At 46.9% G+C, this 21,181-nt stretch overlaps 2 protein-coding genes across 5 annotated transcripts in view; one reads left to right on the top strand and one right to left on the bottom strand.

Moving 5' to 3' along the window:
- Window positions 1–2,465, top strand: part of ITIH2 (inter-alpha-trypsin inhibitor heavy chain 2) — a 42,850-nt gene extending 40,385 nt beyond the window's left edge. For all 3 annotated transcript variants that reach the window (XM_060279210.2, XM_060279212.2, XM_060279209.2), the window contains 2 exons: window positions 439–550; window positions 1,952–2,465. In XM_060279210.2, the coding sequence (XP_060135193.2) occupies window positions 439–550; window positions 1,952–2,099 (260 nt within the window). In that variant the 3' untranslated portion in view covers window positions 2,100–2,465. The remainder of the gene's footprint in view (window positions 1–438; window positions 551–1,951) is intronic.
- Window positions 2,466–3,397: 932 nt separating this feature from the next.
- On the bottom strand, window positions 3,398–20,693 carry KIN (Kin17 DNA and RNA binding protein). Of its 2 annotated transcripts, none has more exons than XM_035128230.3 (13): window positions 20,508–20,693; window positions 19,550–19,644; window positions 18,589–18,632; window positions 18,366–18,488; window positions 16,926–17,107; window positions 14,944–14,992; window positions 14,768–14,825; window positions 13,176–13,311; window positions 11,238–11,288; window positions 9,701–9,769; window positions 8,789–8,888; window positions 5,529–5,629; window positions 3,398–4,693 (listed from the first exon to the last, which is right to left on the bottom strand). In XM_035128230.3, the coding sequence occupies exons 1-13, from the start codon at window positions 20,619–20,621 to the stop codon at window positions 4,637–4,639; spliced, it is 1,179 nt and encodes a 392-aa protein (XP_034984121.1). In that variant the 5' UTR covers window positions 20,622–20,693; the 3' UTR covers window positions 3,398–4,636. The 2 variants fall into 2 exon arrangements, with proteins under 2 accessions (XP_034984121.1, XP_034984119.1); XM_035128228.3 differs by having other exon boundaries at window positions 3,398–4,601.
- Window positions 20,694–21,181: the final 488 nt, after the last annotated feature.

Raw genomic sequence — 21,181 nt, 5'->3', positions numbered from 1 at the left:
GAAAACTCCATGGACAAAGACAACAGGCATATTATTATTATTATTATTATTACTACATTTACAACAGGTCCCCGATCCCACACCATTTTCAAAATAAAACGAGTTGGGGAAACAATGTGTATGCTAGATCTGCAACCGTTATGACTTCCGCCTCCAAATATTTGGGGCAGGCATCCCCAAACTTCGGCCCTCCAGATGTTTTGGACTACATTTCCCATCATCCCTGACCACTGGTCCTGTTAGCTAGGGATCATGGGAGTTGTAGGCCAAAACATCTGGAGGGCCGCAGTTTGGGGATGCCTGATTTGGGGTTTATTATTGTGCAAGGGGTAATCCCCTCTTTAACGAGTGTTTCCACATATACAAATGCACTTGTGGGGGGGCACACCCAGCCCCCCCAGGACCGCCTAATGTCATGTGATGATTCTCCTCTACCAGGGCAGTTCATGCTGGAGCCGGATGTCCACATCTATAATGAGCGGCCTGGACAAGATCCGGGGAAAGCTGATGCTACCATGGAAGTGAAAGGCCACAAACTCACTGTCACCAGGTAAACGAGGCAGCTGACACAAAAGCCTCTCAACCCTGCTCAGAAGAGAATGTAAAGATGTAGTTTTGCTTACAGTGACTCTCTTTGTTCATGGTTTATTGTGGAACAGGGTAGGGCAAAATTTCACACTGCAGCGAGGAGGAAAGCTGCGAGTGTGTACAATATAAAATCCAACCAAACAGCAGGTTTCTTTCAGGGTCCTCCAAGCTTTGGCAAACACGTAGTTTATGAGTTCTTTTTTCAGCTGAACTCGACATATTTTTATACTGAATCGAAAGTTCCAAATCCTGCAAGGTTTCCCATTTCGGGGGAACGGAGGTTCTGCCAGCCACTAGCACCCTTGTCAAGAGTTCATGAGAGCTGACACTTTTCAACCGATTGTCCCATAGATTTAGTAAGTAAAGCTGCGGTGAAGTTGGAATGGGACATTTTGAGTATTTCGGTCATTCCTTGACCATCCAGCCTCCAGACCTGGGCAGCCCCACCACAGGTGGAGAAAGATTCCTCTTTTTCGACACATTAAAATGGTTCAGTATACCTGAAGGAGTGTCTCCACCCCCATCATTCTGCCCAGACACTGAGGTCCAGGGCCGAGGGCCTTCTGGCGGTTCCCTCGCTACGAGAAGCCAAGCTACAGGGAACCAGGCAGAGGGCCTTCTCGGTGGTGGCACCCGCCCTGTGGAACACCCTCCCACCAGATGTCAAAGAGATAAACAACTACGACTAGGAGACATCTGAAGGCAGTCCTGTTTAGGGAAGCTTTTAATGTTTAATAGATTATTGTATTTTAATGTCTGTTGGAAGCCGCCCAGAGTGGCTGGGGAAACCAAGCCAGATGGGCGGAGTATAAATAATATTTATTATTATTATTATTAATTATTAATTATTATTATTATTATTATTATTATTAAGGGACCCCTGACCATTAGGTCCAGTCGTGACCGACTCTGGGGTTGCGCGCTCATCTCGCATTATTGGCCAAGGGAGCCGGCGTACAGCTTCCAGGTCATGTGGCCAGTATGACAAAGCCACTTCTGGTGAACCAGAGCAGCACATGGAAACGCCGTTTACCTTCCCACTATAGCGGTTCCTATTTATCTACTTGCATTTTGATGTGCTTTCGAACTGCTAGGTTGGCAGGAGCTGGGACCAAGCAACGGGAGCTCACCCCGTCACAGGGATTCGAACCGCCGACCTTCTGATCAGCAAGCCCTAGGCTCAGTGGTTTAACCACAGCGCCACCTGGGTCCCATATTATTATTATTACTATTAAACTATTTCCCCCTAACAAACAGCGTCCTGGCAACTGCAGATTAGTGAGGGCAGTGAGAAGACTTTCTTCCATTCTGCTTTGTTGCATACCACAGTGGTTTTATTTATTTGGTTTTCCTTTTCCTGCAGAGGTGTGCAGAAAGACTACCGCCTGGACCGTGTGTTTGGGAGTGGCGTTCGTTGTTGGTTCGTGCACAACAGCGGGAAGGGCTTTCTCGACGGTCACTACAGAGATTACCTCGTCCCCACTTTATACAGCTATCTGAAGCATCCTTGAAAGGGTGGGCGAGCCTAAAGCAGAGGCAGGAGATGCCCACCATCTGATTGGCCAAGGCTCTTCTCCACCCGCCCCACTGGTGATATGCTTGTGAACCTGACTTTCCAAGAGAAAAGCCCTGGAAGGCTAGATGCAGCCTGCAGATCCCGCACTGCCTAACCCAGCACAATGAAACCTTCTCCCCCCTGAAGACAGCAAACATCTCTCTGCTCATATCTGGGTGTCTTGGAAAAGCAGAAAAGCAACTGGCATACATTGTGGAGTTTGAAAATAAGAGATGGCCATCATATATATGAAGATTTGCCGTCCTGGTAGGAAAAATATATTTTTCAAAGAGAATAAAAAGCTTTCTTTTTGGGATGATGATGTCTGTTTAGTTTCTTTGGCATAGCCTCCAGGGTTTCAATGATGTCAGGGGGTTCTTGCGACTACTCTAGAGTAACGACGCTCCTCAGGTTACTTTTCCATAACGTGTTTATTGGTGCTGCTATGTACAGTGAGGAAGGTGCAGAAACATGTCTTCTTACTCCGATGCAGAATCCGGAAGTGCCCCTCGGCGCGAACGTCCCCAACATAAAAGTCACGGGACACTGAATCTCCTCCCCTTTCTTCTTTTACGTAATTCCGGAACCGGAGGAAAGGGTCTGCGTTCCATGTTTTCCCTCTCCCCCTTGTCCCCTTCTCTCTCCTCCCGTTAGACTGGGCTCTTTCATCCTGCCTGAGCCCGGGCACTCTCTCTCCGTGTCCTGACTTCCCTCCCCCGAGCCTGTGCTTCCTTCGCTGCTCGGGGAGGAGCTACTCTTGATGATAGGGGGAGGTACTCTGTACTCTCTGCCCCTTACAAATGAGGTCTCGAGCAACCTCTTGGGAGCCTGGAGCCGAATGCCACCACTACAGCTGGGACAGAAGTCACACGGTATTAGCTACAAATCTAAACTAAAACATCCATTAAATCACTACAGGTATGTTTCCCTGCTGAGAGTACCACACACACACAGAGGTCCCCAGATGGATCTCTGAGCTATGTCTGTGTCCCACTTCCCACACCTGACACATGTACACAAATAGCGTCTCAGGGCAGCATTTGCTTCAGGAGGACTTATGTATGTTTAGCAATTTGGGGACTGAATTTGTGGGGAGTAAACACAGGCCCGCTTTCTGAAATTAGACTTAGGCTTGCCCAGCTGCTTATTGGAAAAGAAAACCTCCAATTATTTCACACTCTCTGCTGTGGCGGAAATATATATTCTTAACTCGAGGAGGTCCAATCGTCGTGAATGCATTGAGGAAAAAGGTCACACGGTCAAATATCTTCTTTTATTTTTAAACAGCAGTAAAAAAAAAAATCACTGTACAAGTCATTATACATTTTTTACAAATCTACTAGAGGTGACAGAAGAGCATTTTGAAGGGAGGGTGGAGGGCTAGATGCAGAAAACAGTGTGGAGATAGTCTGCCGTATTCCCTATTTCCAAAAAAAAAACCAAAACAACCCACGTCTGTATCACTGGTGTTACACCACCCATTTCGTTCAAGGATGGGGTTGAGGTTGAGACGAGAGGATCCAAATGGCTATGGGGTGCCCCCTTCTGGGGGAGGTTTCGAGGATGTCCCCCATCTACACCTCAAGACCTCCAAACAGCTAACTGAGAGACCGCTTAGGAGCCAATGTTGCAGCAGGAGGAGGGGCTGTAGAAGCATGGACCCCGTGTGTTTAACCACTTGGACCCTAGGCAGGCTCTCCCATGGTCCTCCAAGTGTACTTTCATTAATCACAATAGGGCGGTGATGGGGGAACATGGCAAAATCTGAAGTGAGGAATGAGCCAGCACCCGAAAATGCCTCTTTCCTAGACCGCTTAGCCATGAACTGAGCTGGCTGGCAGGGAAAGCGAAGAAAGAGGGAGCAAACCATCAGAGAGAGCTTCTTCCTCTTCTAACTCAACTATTCATGGGTGTGACAGCTCGAGAACAGACGAGGTGGGTCATCTACCTTGATATCAACTTGCACAAACGGTGCATAAGGAAGTCCAGCCCTTCCCAGGCAGGCCAAAATCTGCACCAATAACCTTTAACCCTGTTGGCAGATGAATCACTCCTTGTTGTTCGTTTCGCCAAGGAATGTTAGCTACCAATAATTCTACAAGTCAACTGGAAGGTTGCAACTGTTTATAGCTGGCGGCAGATTATAGAGAGGGCTTAACGGAACGACTGCTTACCATCAAATGCACTGGGCAATTTGAAATTAAATATTACACTGTTGCAGAGCTTTGATATGTAAGGGATTTAGGCAAAAACCCTCATCAGTTCATTGCATAAAAATAAAATAAAATTCTGGTTTTTTAAAACACAAATTCTAAAACTCCGACACAGTGGAGTTGGATGCATCAGGGCATCCTTAGGTAAGGTTCCTCCCAGTTCGTCTGCTCTTCCAATCATCTCAGGCCAACTTGGAAATGTCTTCATAGGGAATGCCTTCGACTTGACGTCCTTTCAGAGGCCCCTGGGAAGGGAAGTCAGGCAAAAGGAAACCTTCAGTCAGGCAGTTGCTAGAGGGACTTGCTTATGTGGAAATGCTATGACATCTGGGGCTTCCTAATTTGAAAATAAAAGGTGAGTAAGGGGGGAAATGAGAGAAGGATATGAAATTCTGCATGGTACTGTATAGAGAAAGCGAAGGTGAATAGTGGGAGATTCGGGGCAAAGAAGAAGAAATACTTCTCCATGCTGCAGGTAGTTGAACTATGGGATTTTCTCCCACAAAATTTGGTGATGGTCACTGACCTGGACAGCTTTAAAAGTGGATTAGAAAAAACAATGCCGGATAAGGCCATTAGTATACCACCCTTGCAATCAGTTGCTAATGATGCTGAATAGGATGTTGGGCTAGATGGGAATTTGGTCTGAGCCAGCAGAGCTATTTTCATATTCTCTCCCTGTCAAACTGCACTGCTTACTCAAGAGGAAAGCTCACAAAACTAAAGTGATCAGAGAAGGGAAAATAGGATAGCACGACAGGCAAGGAAAGAGATTCTTTTGTCCATTAGGCAAACAGTACTGATGACACACACATCTTAAACGACATTAGCAGTAAATAGAAGCTGAAATGTTAGGAGTTTGCCAAGCTTTGGAAAAACGCACAGGTTAGGCAACCTTGGCAAAGCGTTATGCAGGATTAGTGAGAAGATCGATCAAGAGCTCTATTTTAAAGGGGGGGTTGCATTATGGGTTGTGGGAATATTTTAATACAGTATTTCATTTACGGTGCCGAAATACCCAAAGCGAGGCTTTGGCAGCATTCCTGTGCAATATTTACCTGGGAGTAAAACCCTCTGGACACAGTGGGGATTACTTCTGAGTAAGCGCAGGACTGCCTTGTTAAAGTCCCAAACGACACAGCATGAGACAGCAGGGGTTAAAAGATACTTACAGTTTCAATGAGTATCGTTGCCGAAAACTTTTTCTCATGGATGCTCTCTAAGGTAGCTTCGTTTCCTCTATAGCCCCCGTTTAGAACCAGCACCCTTTTGCCTGAAACATGAATATGTGTGAATCTGCTTTAGATCGAGTGAAACCCTGGGTCAGCCTACAGCATACAAATCAATACTGCTAACATGATTCAAAAACACCCACCCCACTCACACATGAAAACAAAGTTCACCGCAACCAATCACAAACAAACAACCTTCTTATTTGGCGATCACTCGTAACCAAGTAAGATTGTCTTCCATAAACACAGTTTTAACAATGAGTCCGTAAGTGACTGTGGAGGCCAATTCTGGATCCACACGTCCTTCCACAGTGGGGACATTGGTTTCTGGGCGGGAGTTGATCACGGTGTGGATTTGCCAAGCGTGCCTTCCTCTTAGCACGTTTCTCCCTTGCGTCCTGAGATTGAGTGTCTTCAAAGCCCATGACACCTTTGGTAAAGGCTGTTCTCCAACTGGAGCACTCGCAGGCCAGTGTTTCCCAGTTGTCGGTGTTTATACTACATTTTTTTTAGACTGCCTTGAGATAGTCTTTAAACCTCTTTTGTTGACCACCAGCATTACACTTCCCATTTTTAAGTTTGGAATAGAGTAGTTGCTTTGGAAGACGATTATCAGGCATCCGCACAACATGACCAGTCCAACAAAGTCAAACAACCACATCCAAGGCCAACCCCAACAACCTCTCTCACCACCAAAGGAACACAAGCGAATAGTAAAAAGAACCCACACAAGCGACGCTACGCTGACACAAAACCCCACACATACATTAAGTAGAATAGAAAAATCGCCACCTGACCCCACCCCCACTCACCAAGGCCCCCTCCACCTCTCTCCCCCTTTTCTTCCTAATGTAACACTAATGTCTCAACAAATGAAACTGATCTACCGTATAGAAAATGTAACTTGAAAAATGAGACATTGTACATACTTTTGTAAACCAAGAAATCTTTAATAAAAAATACGTTTAATTTTTTTTTTAAAAAAGAAGAAGGTGGGATTTGAACCCAGAGCCTGAGAAGGAGAAGCTAAGGGCAACTAGGGATGGAGGAAAATTTTGCTCAGTCCACATTTTCACGTGAACCGACCTAATTTGCACCCCCTGAATTAATACACGGACCAGAATAAAGAGATGAGATACAGTCATACCTCGACACCAGAACACTTCGACTTCAGAAGGTTTTGACTTCTGAAGTCGACAACCCCCGGAAGTCTTTTCACCGTGCGCCTGCGCAGAAGTGCAAAATGGATCAACTCATAAGTCGAGGTACCACTGTAGCTCATTCCAGAAGATGTTTACAGAAATCTTGGGCATTCACTGCAATCCCACAGTGGTTTACCTGGGAGTGAGTCTCATCACCCTCAGAGGGGCTTTCTTCCAGGTAAATGTGGATTAGGAATGCAGCCTTAATATCCTGGCGGATTTTTTTGGGGGGGGGGGCTATGTACACTGCTGACCTTGCTAGACAGAAGAAAAAGGCTCATCCCCGAAATGTTAGTTGGGGTGCCTGCAGCAGCAGCAGCCTTTTAAGTGTTTGCCAAGAAATTGTGAGGACTAGATTTTTTAAATAAAAAAGGAAGCGATATTTCAGGTTCTCATTGCTGAGCGCCGACCCTGCAGGCCGGTGCTGCTGGGCGCTGACCGGGCAGGCCGTCGGATCGAGGAGCGCCCAGCAGCTCTGCACAAAACATCGCCTCCTCAATCCAGCATCGCGCTGCTGGGCGCTGACTCTGCAGACCGACTCCTCGATCCGGCACTCTGCGCGGTGCTGAGCGGCACCGAGCCCACAGGCCACCTCCTTGATCCAGCACTCTTCAGGACACCTTTCTTTTTGCCAAGGAGTTTGCAAGCAGTTTAACGGCGCAGCCCTGTACGTGTGCATTCGGAAGCGAGCCCTGGACCGCTCGAGGGGCCTCACTTCATCTTGCGCAAGGAGGAGGTGGCCCTAAGCATTGCCGTTTTCTCGGCGGCAACAGCCGGTCGGCACGTGGGATCCACGGGCGGGGGGCGCCTCCGCTCTGGCGTCTCTCCCCTGGGCCGTTTCCTTGGCAACGGGGGATGGAAGCCGCGTCTCCCCCGGGAGCGGGAGAAAGGGCGGCATGGCGAGAGCCGCCCACAAGCCCCGGCACCGCAAGCTCCTCAGTGGCAGCGCGATGCCGCAGTGGCTGATCAGTCTCCTGCTCTCTCCCGTGCCCGGCGCTGGCAGGCGGCGGCATGGCTTATTTTCGGGGTATGTCTTATATTTTACAAAAGCTTTAAAATCCTGCCATGGCTTATATTATGACCACGTCTTTAAAAAGGGGAAACACGGTAAATCAATAATTCTGTCATGTGAACTGGGCCACTGTTGCATTTGGAACTGGAAATTGGTGGCCTGAAATAAGAATCTAGCCTACGAAAGTCTGCCAACTGACTTCATAAACAGAGTTCCCCCTTCTGCTACTATTTTAAATTAAGGGTTAACTGATAGCCTAACTTTCCATCTACAGTGGTACCTCGACTTACGAATGACCCGACAACCGAATTTTTCGACTTACGAATGGGGGTAATGGCCACGCGCTTACGAATGTCGCAACATCCGAAAGAAAACCGCGGCAGTTTTAGATAGGGATTTTTCGACTTACGAATTTTTAGATAGGGTTGCTTCGACTTACGAATTTTTCCGTTTCCAATGCATTCCTATGGGAAATTGTGTTTCCAATGGCGTTTTTCGACTTATGATTTTTTCGACTTACGAAGGTGCCTTCGGAACGGATTAAATTCGTAAGTCGAGGCACCACTGTGGTATCATTCCGCCTGGGCTTCAAAGTGGTTGGATTCAACAGAAAGCAGCGGCAAGCAAAATTGGGCATGTGATGCTTGGCAGCTACAAAATCACCATCAGTTTTCTTAGTGATTGGGGCCCTAAAGCCAAGACTTGAGTAAGATGTACCGATGAGCTCTACCTCAATTCTCTGGTTCTTAGAAGCCTGAGGCGATGATAAGTGTTTGAAAGTTTAAACGCCTAAAGACTTGAAGGAGTCTAGGGGATGGGAACTGGAAATCGTAAGATGTTGGCTACTAGGCATTCTGGCCAGGCTCTACCTCCCGTTCCAGAGGCAGCCTGGGAGGCAAAAACTGTGCTCGGATCCTGCTTTCAGACTTCCCATGGGCCTGATCCAACAAAGTCTTCTCAATGATTCGTCTGGCAAGACGGCTTACCTGGTGCTGGGATCACCGTCTCCAGATGTGTTTGGTCAAGCTTCAGTTTATCTCCGGAGTCAATCACCTTGACAACTGCTGTGTATTTGTCAATTACTTCCTATAATATTAACACACATTATTATTATTATTATTATTATTATTATTATTATTATTATTATTATCATCATCATCATCATCATTATTTCAGTTTATATACCATCCTTTATCCAAAGATCCCAGGGTGGTGTAGAACATAATTTACACAGCATAATAGTAAAAACATAATACACAGCATAATAATAAAATAATCATAACAGTCCCCTCACACAAATATAATGGGCTATAGATTATTTAATGGCTAAAGGCCCGGGTAAAGAGGATTGTTTCCACCTGGCGCCTAAAGACATGCAGTGATTGCACCAAGCGAGCCTCTCTGGGAAGAGCATTCCACAAATGGGGAGCCACTGCAGAAAAGGCCCGTTCTCTAGAGGCAATGAAACACTTGCCAGGGTGAGGTGGGTGAATGGAACGGTGGATTCCTGATTTATTGTATCAGCTGGGAAACTTGGACTGAGCAGTGAAACTCTCCCAAGGCACCCGAATTTTCCATGGCGCCTGGCTTTTCTAAAGGCACTGGATATGAACCTGGCCCTCGCAGGTCCAATGTTTTACCAGGGCTCTCTGATTCATCAAAGTGGAACCTGCAGCACACCCAGGGCATCCCAGCCTGGCCAGGAATGATGGCAGCAACATTTGGAGGGCCACGGGTTCCCCATCCCTGCCTAAAGTCGCAGCAGCCCAGTGGGGATGCAGAGCAGTGCCTGGGAAAACCCTGAGCCCTGCAGCGCAGCTGCTTCAGCCACGTCAAATACCTCGCCTCTCAACCATAACAAACTCGTTTGCTGACACATAAAAGGTTGGCGGGCTCACCTTGACAACTGCCTTCTTCTTGTGGTATTTCTCACCAAGTTTCTTCGTTATAATTTTGACCACAATTTCCTGGAGAAGAGAGCAGGGAAAGGCTATTTATGTATGCCACTACTGTGGCTTGTGTTTTGTTAGCCCAGGGACCCCCAAACCCGGCCCTCCAGATGTTTTTGGGACTACAATTCCCATCATCTCTGACCACTGGTCCTGTTAGCTAGGGATCATGGGAGCTGTAGTCCCAAAACATCTGGAGGGCCGAGTTTGGGGGTGCCTGTGTTAGCCCCAAAATGGAAAACGAGTGAGGTCCCGACTAAAGAAGAATGGCAACTTAAACTGCAGCTTGCAGATTTAACATACAGAATAAGAGAACAAGAAGAATATACGTTTAAAGAAGATTGGGAAATGTTTAATAAATAGATGGGTGAAAACTGTGTACATTTGAAAACCTTGGCAGCATTAAGATAAATTCAACAGTGTAAATAAGTTTTGATGACTGTAAAAATGGAATACCAAATGGTTTAGTTTATGTAAAATATGCAGGGATCAATGGCATGCAAATTGAAGCATGGAAGGAGGAGAAGGGAAGTCACTGGTATTTTAAGGTTGTTCAAATGAATATCCTAAAATGTAAAATAGAAAAACCTAATAAAAATTATACAAAAAATAAAAACAAAAGCATTCTTCAATCCCTTCATATTACCACCACATGCAATTTTTCTCATTTGTTCGATTCAAATTACAAATTAAAATAAATTTATCTGATTCATTTGGGGGGAGAAAGAGATTAAAAAAGGACAAAATACATTCAGGTAGGTTGCTCTCCTTTCATTTCTCATGGATCTCAGCAGATGAGGCACTGCAGAAAGACCCAGGCTGCAACCCAGAGGCCCTGTTTACTGCACAGTGGTACCTCTACTTACAAATTTAATGCGTTCCGAACACATTTTTGTAAGTCGAAAAAAATTGTAAGTTGAATCCCATAGGAATGCATTGGGAGAAAAAATTCGTAGGTCGAAGCAACCCTATCTAAAAATTCGTAAGTAGAAAAAAACCTATCTAAACCGCATCCAAAATGGCGGACGGAGCTCCATTTGTAAGTAGAAAAATTCGTAAGTAGAGTTATTTGTAAGTAGAGGTACCACTGTATTTGGTTAACCGCTGTGCCACAGACTGCGGTCACAGCTGCTCTGGCCTTGTCCCATTGTCCACCCTTCCCTAATGCCCACAGAAAACTAGCACTCCCAGCACCCTCAAAGAACTACACTTCCCAGCATTCTTTGAAGAAAGCCCGTGACGCTTTAAAGTGGCATCATCCTACTTTAAATGCATCGTGCAGATGGGGCTTGAAAGTGGGCTCTTTAAAAATTCATTCTGAACCCAGATTAAAAATAAAGTGCTACCCTTCCAATACTCCACATTGTTTGGTCCAGACACAAAACCAGCACGCGGGCAAATCGATCATCTATTCCATTACGGAGTATCGTTTGGATGGAACCAGCCTGAAAGTGAAAATGCAGCTTGCACCTCTTTGGATACTTACAGGTTGCAGCCAATGGTCTGTCCGGGAAGATTTCTTCTTCTCTTCCTCAAACTAAGAGAGGAAAGGACACATAACTGGTTCAAATTTGAGATCAAAAGAAGAATGATATTTAAATTGTGTTGCTTCCATCTTTATTACCGTAATAGACCAGCATAAGTGGTGTGGGGTGTGTGGTGTGTGTGTGTGTGTGTGTAATCATTTAAAATCTGCAAAAGGTTTTGGAAAGCTAAAATTATTAAAACAGAAGGTATATATACAAAACCTCTAAGAATCTAAAAGCAGCTAAAAGAATCTATTAAGAAGGGTTAAGAGCATTAAACAGATGTGGAAGAGCATAAGAGGTTAGTCTATAAAAGGTTATGGCTATCAATTTACAAAGAACTCTGATATGAGTGTTCATTAAATCCAGTTTGTGGCACAGGGCAACATCCAATGAAATTTGAGCGCTGCTATACAGAACCTGGCAACATTATAGCTGTTGTCGCAGGGTTAATAATAATAATAATTATTATTATTATTATTATTATTTATACCCCACACATCTGGCTGGGTTTCCCCAGCCACTCTGGGCAGCTTCCAACAGAATATTAAAATACAATAATCTATTAAATATTAAACACTTCCCTAAACAGGGCTGCCTTCAGATGTCTTCTAAAAGTCTGGTAGTTGTTTTTCTCTTTGACATCTGGTGAGAGGGTGTTCCACAGGGCGGGTGCCACTACTGAGAAGGCCCTCTGCCTGGTTCCCTGTAACTTAGCTTCTCGCAGCGAGGGAACTGCCAGAAGGCCCTCGGCACTGGACTTCATCAGACCTGATGAGGGTGGAGGTGCTTCTTCAGGTATACTAGACCGAGGCCATTTGGGGCTTTAAAAGTCAGCACCAACACTTTGAATTGTGCTCAGAAACATACTGGGAGCCAATGTAGGTCTTTCTAGTCCAGTGTTACGTGGTCTCAGCAGTCACTCCCAGTCACCAGTCTAGCTGCCGCATTCTGGATTAGTTGTAGTTTCCAGGTCACCTTCAAAGGTAGCCCCACATAGAGCACATTGCAGTAGTCCAAGCAAGAGATAACTAGAGCATGCACCACTCTGGCTAGACAGTCTGTGGGCAAGTAGGGTCTCAGCCTGTGTACCAGATGGAGCTGATAAACAGTTGCCCTGGACACAGAATTGACCTGCGGCTCTATGGACAGTTGTAAGTCCAAAATGACTCCCAGGCTGTGCACCTGGCCCTTCAGGGGCACAGTTACCCCATTCAGGACCAGGCAGTCCTCCACACTTGCCCGCCTCCTGTCCCCCCAAAACAGTACTTCTGTCCTGTCAGGATTCAACCTCAATCTGTTAGCCGCCATCCAACCTCCAACTCCAACCTCCAGGCACTCACACAGGACCTTCACCGCCTTCACTGGTTCTGATTTGAAAGATAGGCAGAGCTGGGTATCATCCGCATACTGATGAACACCCAGCCCAAACCCCCTGATGATCTCTGTTTTTGAGAAAGGGGGCTTCTTATTACAGTGAGAAGTGTGAATGAACGGGCTCCGGGAGAGGAGATCGGGACTGCTTTGCTCCTCCTGGTTAGCTCTCTCCAGACCCACCATGGGCTGGCCATCTACGTCCGCCCTAATGTTTATGGGTTGTGGTTTGTCCAAGAGGGCGAAACCACAAGCCCAAATTTGAACGATGCACCAAACCATGGCTTAACAAGATGCAGCAGCAAAATGCAAAGCAGCTGCAATCTCCTTTTTAGAAACTCAAAGGTTGGTGCAAAGCCATGATACGGGTTAGTGTGAAGTGTAAACCTCTTACTTTTTCGAGCTATTCATATGGAAATCTTAACCCCACGTGGCTGCTTTATGTTTCTTGCATATCTCCATGCTTTGTTGCCTATTTTTTTTGACATTTGCAATTTAATTCTGCAAATTTCATCTCACTGCACCTCCATGATCTCGTCGAGGGCTGTTTTCTTCTTCTTCTTCTTCTTTTCTTTCGATTGCTCTGAATTCTGAGGCGTTTCTTTCCGCTTGACTGTGGGTGCTGCTCCCGCCTCCTTCAGTGCGCTGGATCCAAGTGCGCTGAAAAAAGAGAACACAGGTGAACAATGCAAACCTAACCGGTCTACTCAGAAGCTAAAGGTAAAGGGACCCCTGACCATTAGGTCCAGTCGTGACCGACTCATCTCGCATTATTGGCCGAGGGAGCCGGCGTACAGCTTCCAGGTCATGTGGCCAGCATGACAAAGCCGCTTCTGGCAAACCAGAGCAGCACATGGAAACGCCGTTTACCTTCCCGCTGTAGCGGTTCCTATTTATCTACTTGCATTTTGACATGCTTTCGAACTGCTAGGTTGGCAGGAGCTGGGACCAAGCAACGGGAGCTCACCCCGTCACAGGGATTCGAACCGCCGACCTTCTGATCAGCAAGCCCTAGGCTCAGTGGTTTAACCACAGCGCCACCTGGGTCCCTCAGAAGCTAAGTCCTAGTGAATTCAACAGGGCTCACTCTCAGGTAAGCGGGGCTAGGCCTGCAGCCTTAAGACTGCAAGCTTTCTCACAGAAACATAACACTTAACAGGGGCTGCAAGGGCCCGCCTCCCTCTCCAAGCAGCAGCTTGATTGGCCCAGCAGAGTGCCAATCCCGTTGCCACTTAGGAACTCAAGTCCTGTGCTCGGGCATTAAATGCTGCTCTATACCTCTGCCTATCATGCTCGGTTCATTCAGTTCCCAAGTGAATAAGGGCTGGATTCAATAGAATTCTACTCAGACCTACTGGTATCAATGAGCCTATGTTAGGTATTCCTATTAATTTCAATTGGTCTACCCTGAGTATGGATAGCATTGGATACAATTCTATGGCCTGGATCAAGCATAGGCAAACTTGGCCCTCCAGATGTTTTGGGACTACAACTCCTGCCATCCCCTTGCTAACAGGACCAGTGGTCAGGGATGATGGGAATTGTAGTCCCAAAACATCTGGAGGGCCGAGTTTGCCTGTGTCTGGCCTGGATTCAACAAACATGGCAGTAGAAGGCAATACAAGGGCTTTTGCCAGCACATCAGGGCTGAATGATCACAAGAGCATGATGTTGAATTTCTCCCTGTATTTTCAAACCACCCCTCCGATTTCTGGTCAAGAATCAGGAAACGAAGGTTGGCGATGGTGCGACTGGGTTTAGGAGTGTTAAGAGCCCACAATGACATGAAATGAAGTTATGGAAGGAGTCGGGGAGATGGACAGGAGGTGTCTTGAAATTCCACCCCTCCAGCACTGACCCGTATTCTGTGCAATGCTGAAGGCTGACACCTGTTCCAGATTTTTTAAAGGAAAGCAGAAGCTGGCAAGATTGCCATGCCGGGAAGCAACTCCCAATCCCAAAGGTTGTTTTCCTTCCTCTGAGGTGTGAGGGGAGAGGCAGAAAAGTCAGGTAATGGGGGGCAGCCTCGTGGAACAAACCTTTTGACTGGCAAAATATTCACAGTCCGAATAAGGGCAGATGAGAAACAAAAAATGCAGACTGGAAACACACTGACCTGGCTTTGGAATGAGACGCTGTTGAAGTGCTTGCTCCTTTGCACAAATTAAATACCACTGAAATAAAGGGAAAAAAGATGTTCCCTCTTATTTTATGGTCTCCAATCTCATGCTTGCCAATTGGTTCCCGCAAAAGCCTTGCCTGGGGAAATCACAGGGTTACATATCCATTTACCTTTCTCCTCCTCGTTTTCTCTGTTCAGTTCTGTGTAGACTGGTTCTCCCTGCGACAGGATAACAGAGCAACTTCAGGGCTTAGTACACCACTGACAAACACAAGCCAAAGCAGTGCTGGGAGTTTAAACTTAACAGTGACAGAGGATGAAGGAGGGAAGTTAAGCAAGACTGTACAGACCAAGTGGAGCTCTTTTAGAGAGCAGGTGGCTTTTGGGCAGATGAAAGTGGCAAGATCTGCAGCAGGTTGAGGACGCATTGGGAATCAAGGACAGGAAGACAGGAATGATGGTGGATGTTGCCACCAACCCAGGAACCACTTGCCAGTGGAGCAGAGCAACTATGCTACCGTGTTTTCCCTTTTTTAAGACGTAGTCATAATATAAGCCATGGCAGGATTTGAAAGCTTTTGTAAAATATAAGACATACCCCGAAAATAAGCCATGCCGCCGCCTGCCAGCGCTGGGCACGGGAGGAGAGCAGGAGACTGATCAGCCACTGCGGCATCGCGCTGCCAGAGACTCGCAGCCACTGAGGAGCTTGCGGGCGGCTCTCGCCTTGCCGTCCTTTCTCCCGCTCCCGGGGGAGACGCAGCTTCCATCTCCCATTGCCAAGGAAACGGCCCAGGGGAGAGACACCAGAGCGGAGGGGCCGCCCGGCTGTTGCCACCGCCGAAAATGGCAATGCCTAGGGCCGCCTCCTCCACGCGCGAGATGAAGCTTGCAAACTCCTTGGCAAAAAGAAAGGTGTCCTGCAGAGCTCCAGATCGAGGAGGCGGCCTGCGGGGTCAGCACCGCTCAGCACCGCGCAGAGTGCCGGATCGAGGAGCCGGTCTGCAGAGTTGGCGCCCAGCAGTGCGGCACTGGATTGGGCTGGCGGTGCTTCGTGCGGAGCTGCTGGGCGCCGACCCTGCAGGCTGCTTCCTCGATACGGTGCTCCGCGCGGTGCTGCTGGGCGCCGACCCGGCAGGCCGCCTCCTTGATCTGGAGCTCTGCAGGACACCTTTCTTTTTGCCAAGGAGTTTGCAAGGAGTTTGCAAGCAGTTTAATGGCGCAGCCCTATCCCTGCACATTCGGAAGCGAGCCCTGGACTGCTCGAGGGGCCTTGCTTCATCTCATGCAAGGAGGCGGCGGCCCTAAGCATTGCAGTTTTCGGCAGCGGCAACAGCCAGGTGGCACGCGGGATCCGCGGGCGGGGGGCAGCCCCTCCACTCTGGCGTCTCTCCCCTGGGCCATTTCCTTGGCAACGGGGGATGGAGCAGGAGAAAGGGCGGCAAGGCAAGAGCCGCCCGCAAGCCCCAGCGCCGCAAGCTCCTCAGTGGCTGCAAGTCTCTGGCAGTGCAATGCTGCAGTGGCTGCTCAGTCTCCTGCTCTCTCCCATGCCCAGTGCCTGCGCAGCTGGGCGCCAACCCGGCAGGCCGCCTCCAGGATCCAGCAGCAGCAACGCTTACAGTATTTTTTTAAAAAAAGACACCCCCCGAAAATAAGCCATAGGCTTGTTTTCTTGGGTAAAATAAATATAAGAGGGTGTCTTAAAATCTGGGAAACACGGTAGCTTCCCAGCAGGTGGGTTACTGTTGCTTATCGGGAGGGAGAGCAGGGAGGTGGCGGGCAGGACAGCAAGGTGCAAAGGCACCACCAGGAGCAATAGATTCACTCTATCAGTGTGTCTGCAGCTCACCGGCTTTGTGGCTGCCTTGCCATCCCTGCAGCTTACCAAGAGAGAGGGAGGCAAGGCAGCAGGCAAGTCGATGTGCTGCAAATGCACTGGCAGAGCAAAGCTGGTGGCCCTGCTGAAATGTTTGCACCACGCCAACTCCTGCTGCTTACTGGTAAACAAGAAGACCCATCTATCTTATGAAGCTAGCAAAATAGCTCCGCCCCAGTTTGCGAGCCCCTTCTGCACCAACCAACCTCCTTCGGCATTCTAGTTACACCCAATGACCTTCGCGCATCGCAACTGATGGAAAAGAGCTTTGCAGACCTGCTCTTTCCCCTCCAAGCCTCTCCGGACTTGTTCTTCAATGAACCGGGCCGTTTTCTCTTCATCATCCAGGTCCTGTTTCTTTTTCTTCTCCTGCTCTTGCTGCCTACGGATCGTCTCGGGGTCTCGGTCGATATATTGGATGTACCAGCCTTTGGGAGTTTCGTCCACTTTGCAGAAGCCTTAAAAACACACAATGCAAGAGAATGGCTATGGTCGTTACAGAAACAAGAAACGGGAATATACGTCCAGGAATTGAGATTTGGGTGTCCTCCACACCCTTTTTCAGTCAATACAAAATTAGTCACAGGTTGATGCTGTGGCATGACAAGCTATCAAATCTCTGTTGCTGTATTAAAGAGAGCTGGGGTACTGTATTGGGGAATAAGGGAATGAGCCAAAAACCTCTACAGTAGTTCAAATCTCTTCTTAGTTACAAACCGAAGAGAGGGCACATAACCCTACTTTCAGCTGCAAATCAATTCCCTCTTCTCCCACACCTGACCATCTGCACTGTAAGATGGTTACAATCATATGCACTAGCCTGCCCCAACACGGTACCCTCCAGGATTTTTGGACTACAGCTCCCATCACCGCAAACTAGCACTCCCCAACATTCAAGGGTTATAAATCCATCTGTCTAGAGAAGGTCAAACCGTGTGAAGTCAAACCACTGTGTTAGCAGCACCGAAGTGACCTTCCCCAGGGCACAAGCCTGGGTAGTGTGTCTGGAGGTCCTGAGCTGCCCAGACGACAAGACCCCTTCTCTTGGCCTTGCTGCTGTAGTCCAAAGAAAAGCAGAGCAAGACATCTGGCACCAGCGTGGCTGCAGGAGTTGCCAGAAAGAGGCATACAAGGCGCTATCCAACCGTCTTAGGGACTCCGCTCCAGATTTGTGTAGAGTTTACCTCTCTTGAAGATATTTCACAAGGCAGCGGAGGTTTAGGATCAGAGTTTTCCTGCCCCTAGATGGGCTACTTTCTCAGGTTGATGAGCCCTCTCTGCTCCTCACTTCTCTCTACAACATGTGCAGAAACCGCCTTCTTGACCGTTGGACCCACTATTTGTCTCATCTGCTCAAACCATCAGAGCCTGTATTTGCATGTGGGGTAAATCCCTAACTCATTGAGTGCTTGAGACCCATCGGCTAGGCCATTACTTGCGCACTTTCAAACATACTGTCACAATCATTAAGTACTAGCAACTTGTTGCTGCTTTTTTAAAAAAAGAAAAAAGAAAAGAAAGATTAAGCCTGTGCCCAACTATCCATTATATGACACTGCTGCTTTGGATTAGATGAATTTGGAACAACTGAATGAAAAATAGAATAATTCACAACAGCAAAATAATGCTCTCAGACATTTTCAACACCAGAATTCCTAGATGTTTCTTGGATTCCTTTTTGGAAGCCATCCATTCACAAACAGAAGACAAAATTACCTTCTCTCCCTAGCCACTTGGTAAAATCCGTCAGAGTTTCCCACTGAGTAGCATTCATATGGATGTGTTCTCGGTGACTAATATATTCATTATATACTATATTATTGTGGACCCTCTTTGTTCCTAGAAGGAAAAAGAAATGCTCTTAATAACAGGTCTGAAGTTAGATAGAAAGCACTCTGAATTTTAAGAAATGTGGTTCTGTTCCAGCCAAGTGATTTACCAAATCTTCTTCTGAGAAGTTCTAAGAAATCATTCCGGAATTCCCTAGGGAAAAACAAAAGGGACAATTGCAGCAAATGTATGTCTGACCATATACATTAACAAAATTAGAATATGAAGATAACTGCTTCCATTTGTGTGCAAGTATGCTAGCTTCTGAGTAACACAGAACTCTTCCTCGGAAAGAGGCAGGATGCGACTTTGATCTGTTCATTATGCTGAAATTCTGGCACATGAACAGGAAGGTTACTTGGTCACAATCACTGAGGGGTAGATCAACCCCCCCTGGGGGAAGCCTCCACTATGCTCCAGTTTCATTCAACAACCATCCACATATTGGAAGTTCTTTGTATGTCCAAATCACCACACTGAAGAGGTTGTGTTGCTTGCTTAATTGTTTTCGTCCTGGTTTATAAGAGGGTTTTCATTTTCTTTTTTTGGAAAGTGTTTTAAAAGATTATGGATACAGGTCAAATCTACAAAAAAAAATGCAGAACCTTAGAACACTATGTAGGGAGAGTAAAGGGAGGGAATCATTCTGTGAGGCAAGCTGAAAAACATGCACTGACCAAATGACTTTCCTAGCATCACACTGAATTCTGTGATATGCGTTTGTATGATTATAATATATAGCAGGCATATCCAACAGGTAGATCGTGATCTACCGGTAGATCACTGGACATCTGTGGTAGATCACTGATAGATCACTGGCTCCCCCCAAAGAAGCTCAACAACTTTGGCTCCCCTAAACAACTCTGACCTGAACCCCTAAAAAACGGGACTTCACCTTCCTAAAAAAAATCTCAACAACTTTGAGCTGAACCCGCCAAAAGGGTGTAGATCACTGCCAATTTTTAACTCTGTGAGTAGATCGCTGTCTCTTCGGAGTTGGCCACCCCTGATATATAGCAATAATTAACAAACAGCAGTAAAAACAGTGCCAATATATTGGCCAAACTCACTCTGAAAAATAATCCATGAATTGCTGAGGATCTTCAGACGCCAGCAGCAGCTGCCGCTGGTGAGATTCGGACATGCAGTGACATTTAAAGCCATTCTAGGGGGGAAACAAGATGGTTGTACTCAAACATGACAAGCAACTTGCATTAAAAAAACCACAATAAAACTTTAGGTGGAAATGCAAAATGTGTGAAGCTTTTTCCTTAACCATTTTCCGGAAGGACGTTGCTTATGTACCCAGGCAGAAATATTTTAGGTTACTACTACTACTACTACTACTACAGTAATTGAATTTATATATCACCCTATACTCGGGGGTCTCAGGGTGGTTCACAGGATATCATTATTATAGTATGCTTATTAAAGGTCCATACTGCCCTTCATCCAAATATCACAGGGCAGTTTACAACATAAAACACAAAACACAGAAATACACACCATAGTAACAAAAACAATAACCCCCACCTTCACAGATACAGTTTAAAAGGCCGTAGATGATTTAATTAGCCAAAGGCCGTAATGGTATAAGTTCCAAGGGCGCATGGTATCCTAAATTATCAGAGATATTTAACCTGAGCGGATTTCCAAAGCATATCTTACTCAAGAACAACTCCAGAAGATACACAAGAGTCCTTTCTTGCAAAGGTGATGAACCATTAATGTCAAGCAGAGCCCCCCGTATCCAGGGGCAATGTACCTGCGAAGCTTCACCTGCCGGCCAGTTGCTTTTTAAATGATGCGGCTTTTCAAATGTTTGTGGGTGGGGATATGCTTCATTTTCGTTTCTGCTTTTGTTATGTATTTTTTGCGTTCTCACTTTGTATTTTCTTTTTTCTGTTCTGAACCGCCCTGGGATATTCGGGCAAAGGGCGGCAAATATATGCTGCGCCTGGCTATGGAGGCTCTACTGGGCACCCTTCCACACAACACCCCCCCCCCAAAAAAACCTTCCTCTCTCACCTCATCCCGGCACTGCTTCTGGCACATCTGGCAGTACCAGCGCAGCTTCTGCAGCCCCTTCGACTTGATGCGGTTGGCGATGGCCTTGGGGCTCAGGAAGTCCGTCTTCCCCATGGCGGCGGCGGCGGTGGAGTAGCAGGGCAGCAAGCAAGCAACAATCCGGAGCCGCTTCCGGGTTCTTCCCCCACACACAACCCAGAAAAGGACAGGAAGCGGAAGTGACGAATACAACAAACCTTCATGCCCCTAGAACGGGGGCGACGGAAAGTCTAGAGGAGTAGACAGACGCCGACTTCCGCTTCGATTTTTGGAAACAAGGGCGGCAGAAATAAGGACGGCAACAGTTGCTGCAGTAGAATCAGATGCGTTTTTTTAAAGACGATGCTAGAGCATGCGGAGTTTTTTTAAAAAAATAATTGTTATTGTGTGATGTACAGTCACACTCAAAGCAGACCCGTTGAAATAGAGGGGTTTAAAGAAAGCTGCCCATTCATTTCAATGGGGCCTGGCCTTGATACGGCTCAGTTGCATTGTTACAGCAATTCTTGTAATTATTATTATTATTTGCTAAAAGCAGTGGCAAACAGCTCATCTATATATCTATCAAATGTATTTAGTATACATACATTTGACGTTAGCCGCTCTGAGCCCGGTTTTGGCCGGGGAGGGCCGGG

The sequence above is a fragment of the Zootoca vivipara genome, chromosome 9 (genome assembly GCF_965207765.1).
Source record: "Zootoca vivipara chromosome 9, rZooViv2.hap1.1, whole genome shotgun sequence".
NCBI lineage: Eukaryota > Metazoa > Chordata > Lepidosauria > Squamata > Lacertidae > Zootoca > Zootoca vivipara.
Note: the sequence above shows the minus strand (reverse complement) of the source record. Positions and strands in the feature narration are given on the sequence as shown.

What these genes read in the sequence shown, in the direction of transcription:
- KIN (XM_035128228.3), bottom strand. Translation starts at nt 20,621, where the DNA reads ATGGGGAAGACGGACTTCCTGAGCCCCAAGGCCATCGCCAACCGCATC. An exon ending in AGAAGAAGGCAGTTGTCAAG is followed by an intron (nt 8,889 to 9,700) that starts GTGAGCCCGCCA and finishes TTAATATTATAG; the next exon opens with GAAGTAATTGACAAATACAC. An exon ending in GACGGTGATCCCAGCACCAG is followed by an intron (nt 5,630 to 8,788) that starts GTAAGCCGTCTT and finishes TTCATGTTTCAG; the next exon opens with GCAAAAGGGTGCTGGTTCTA.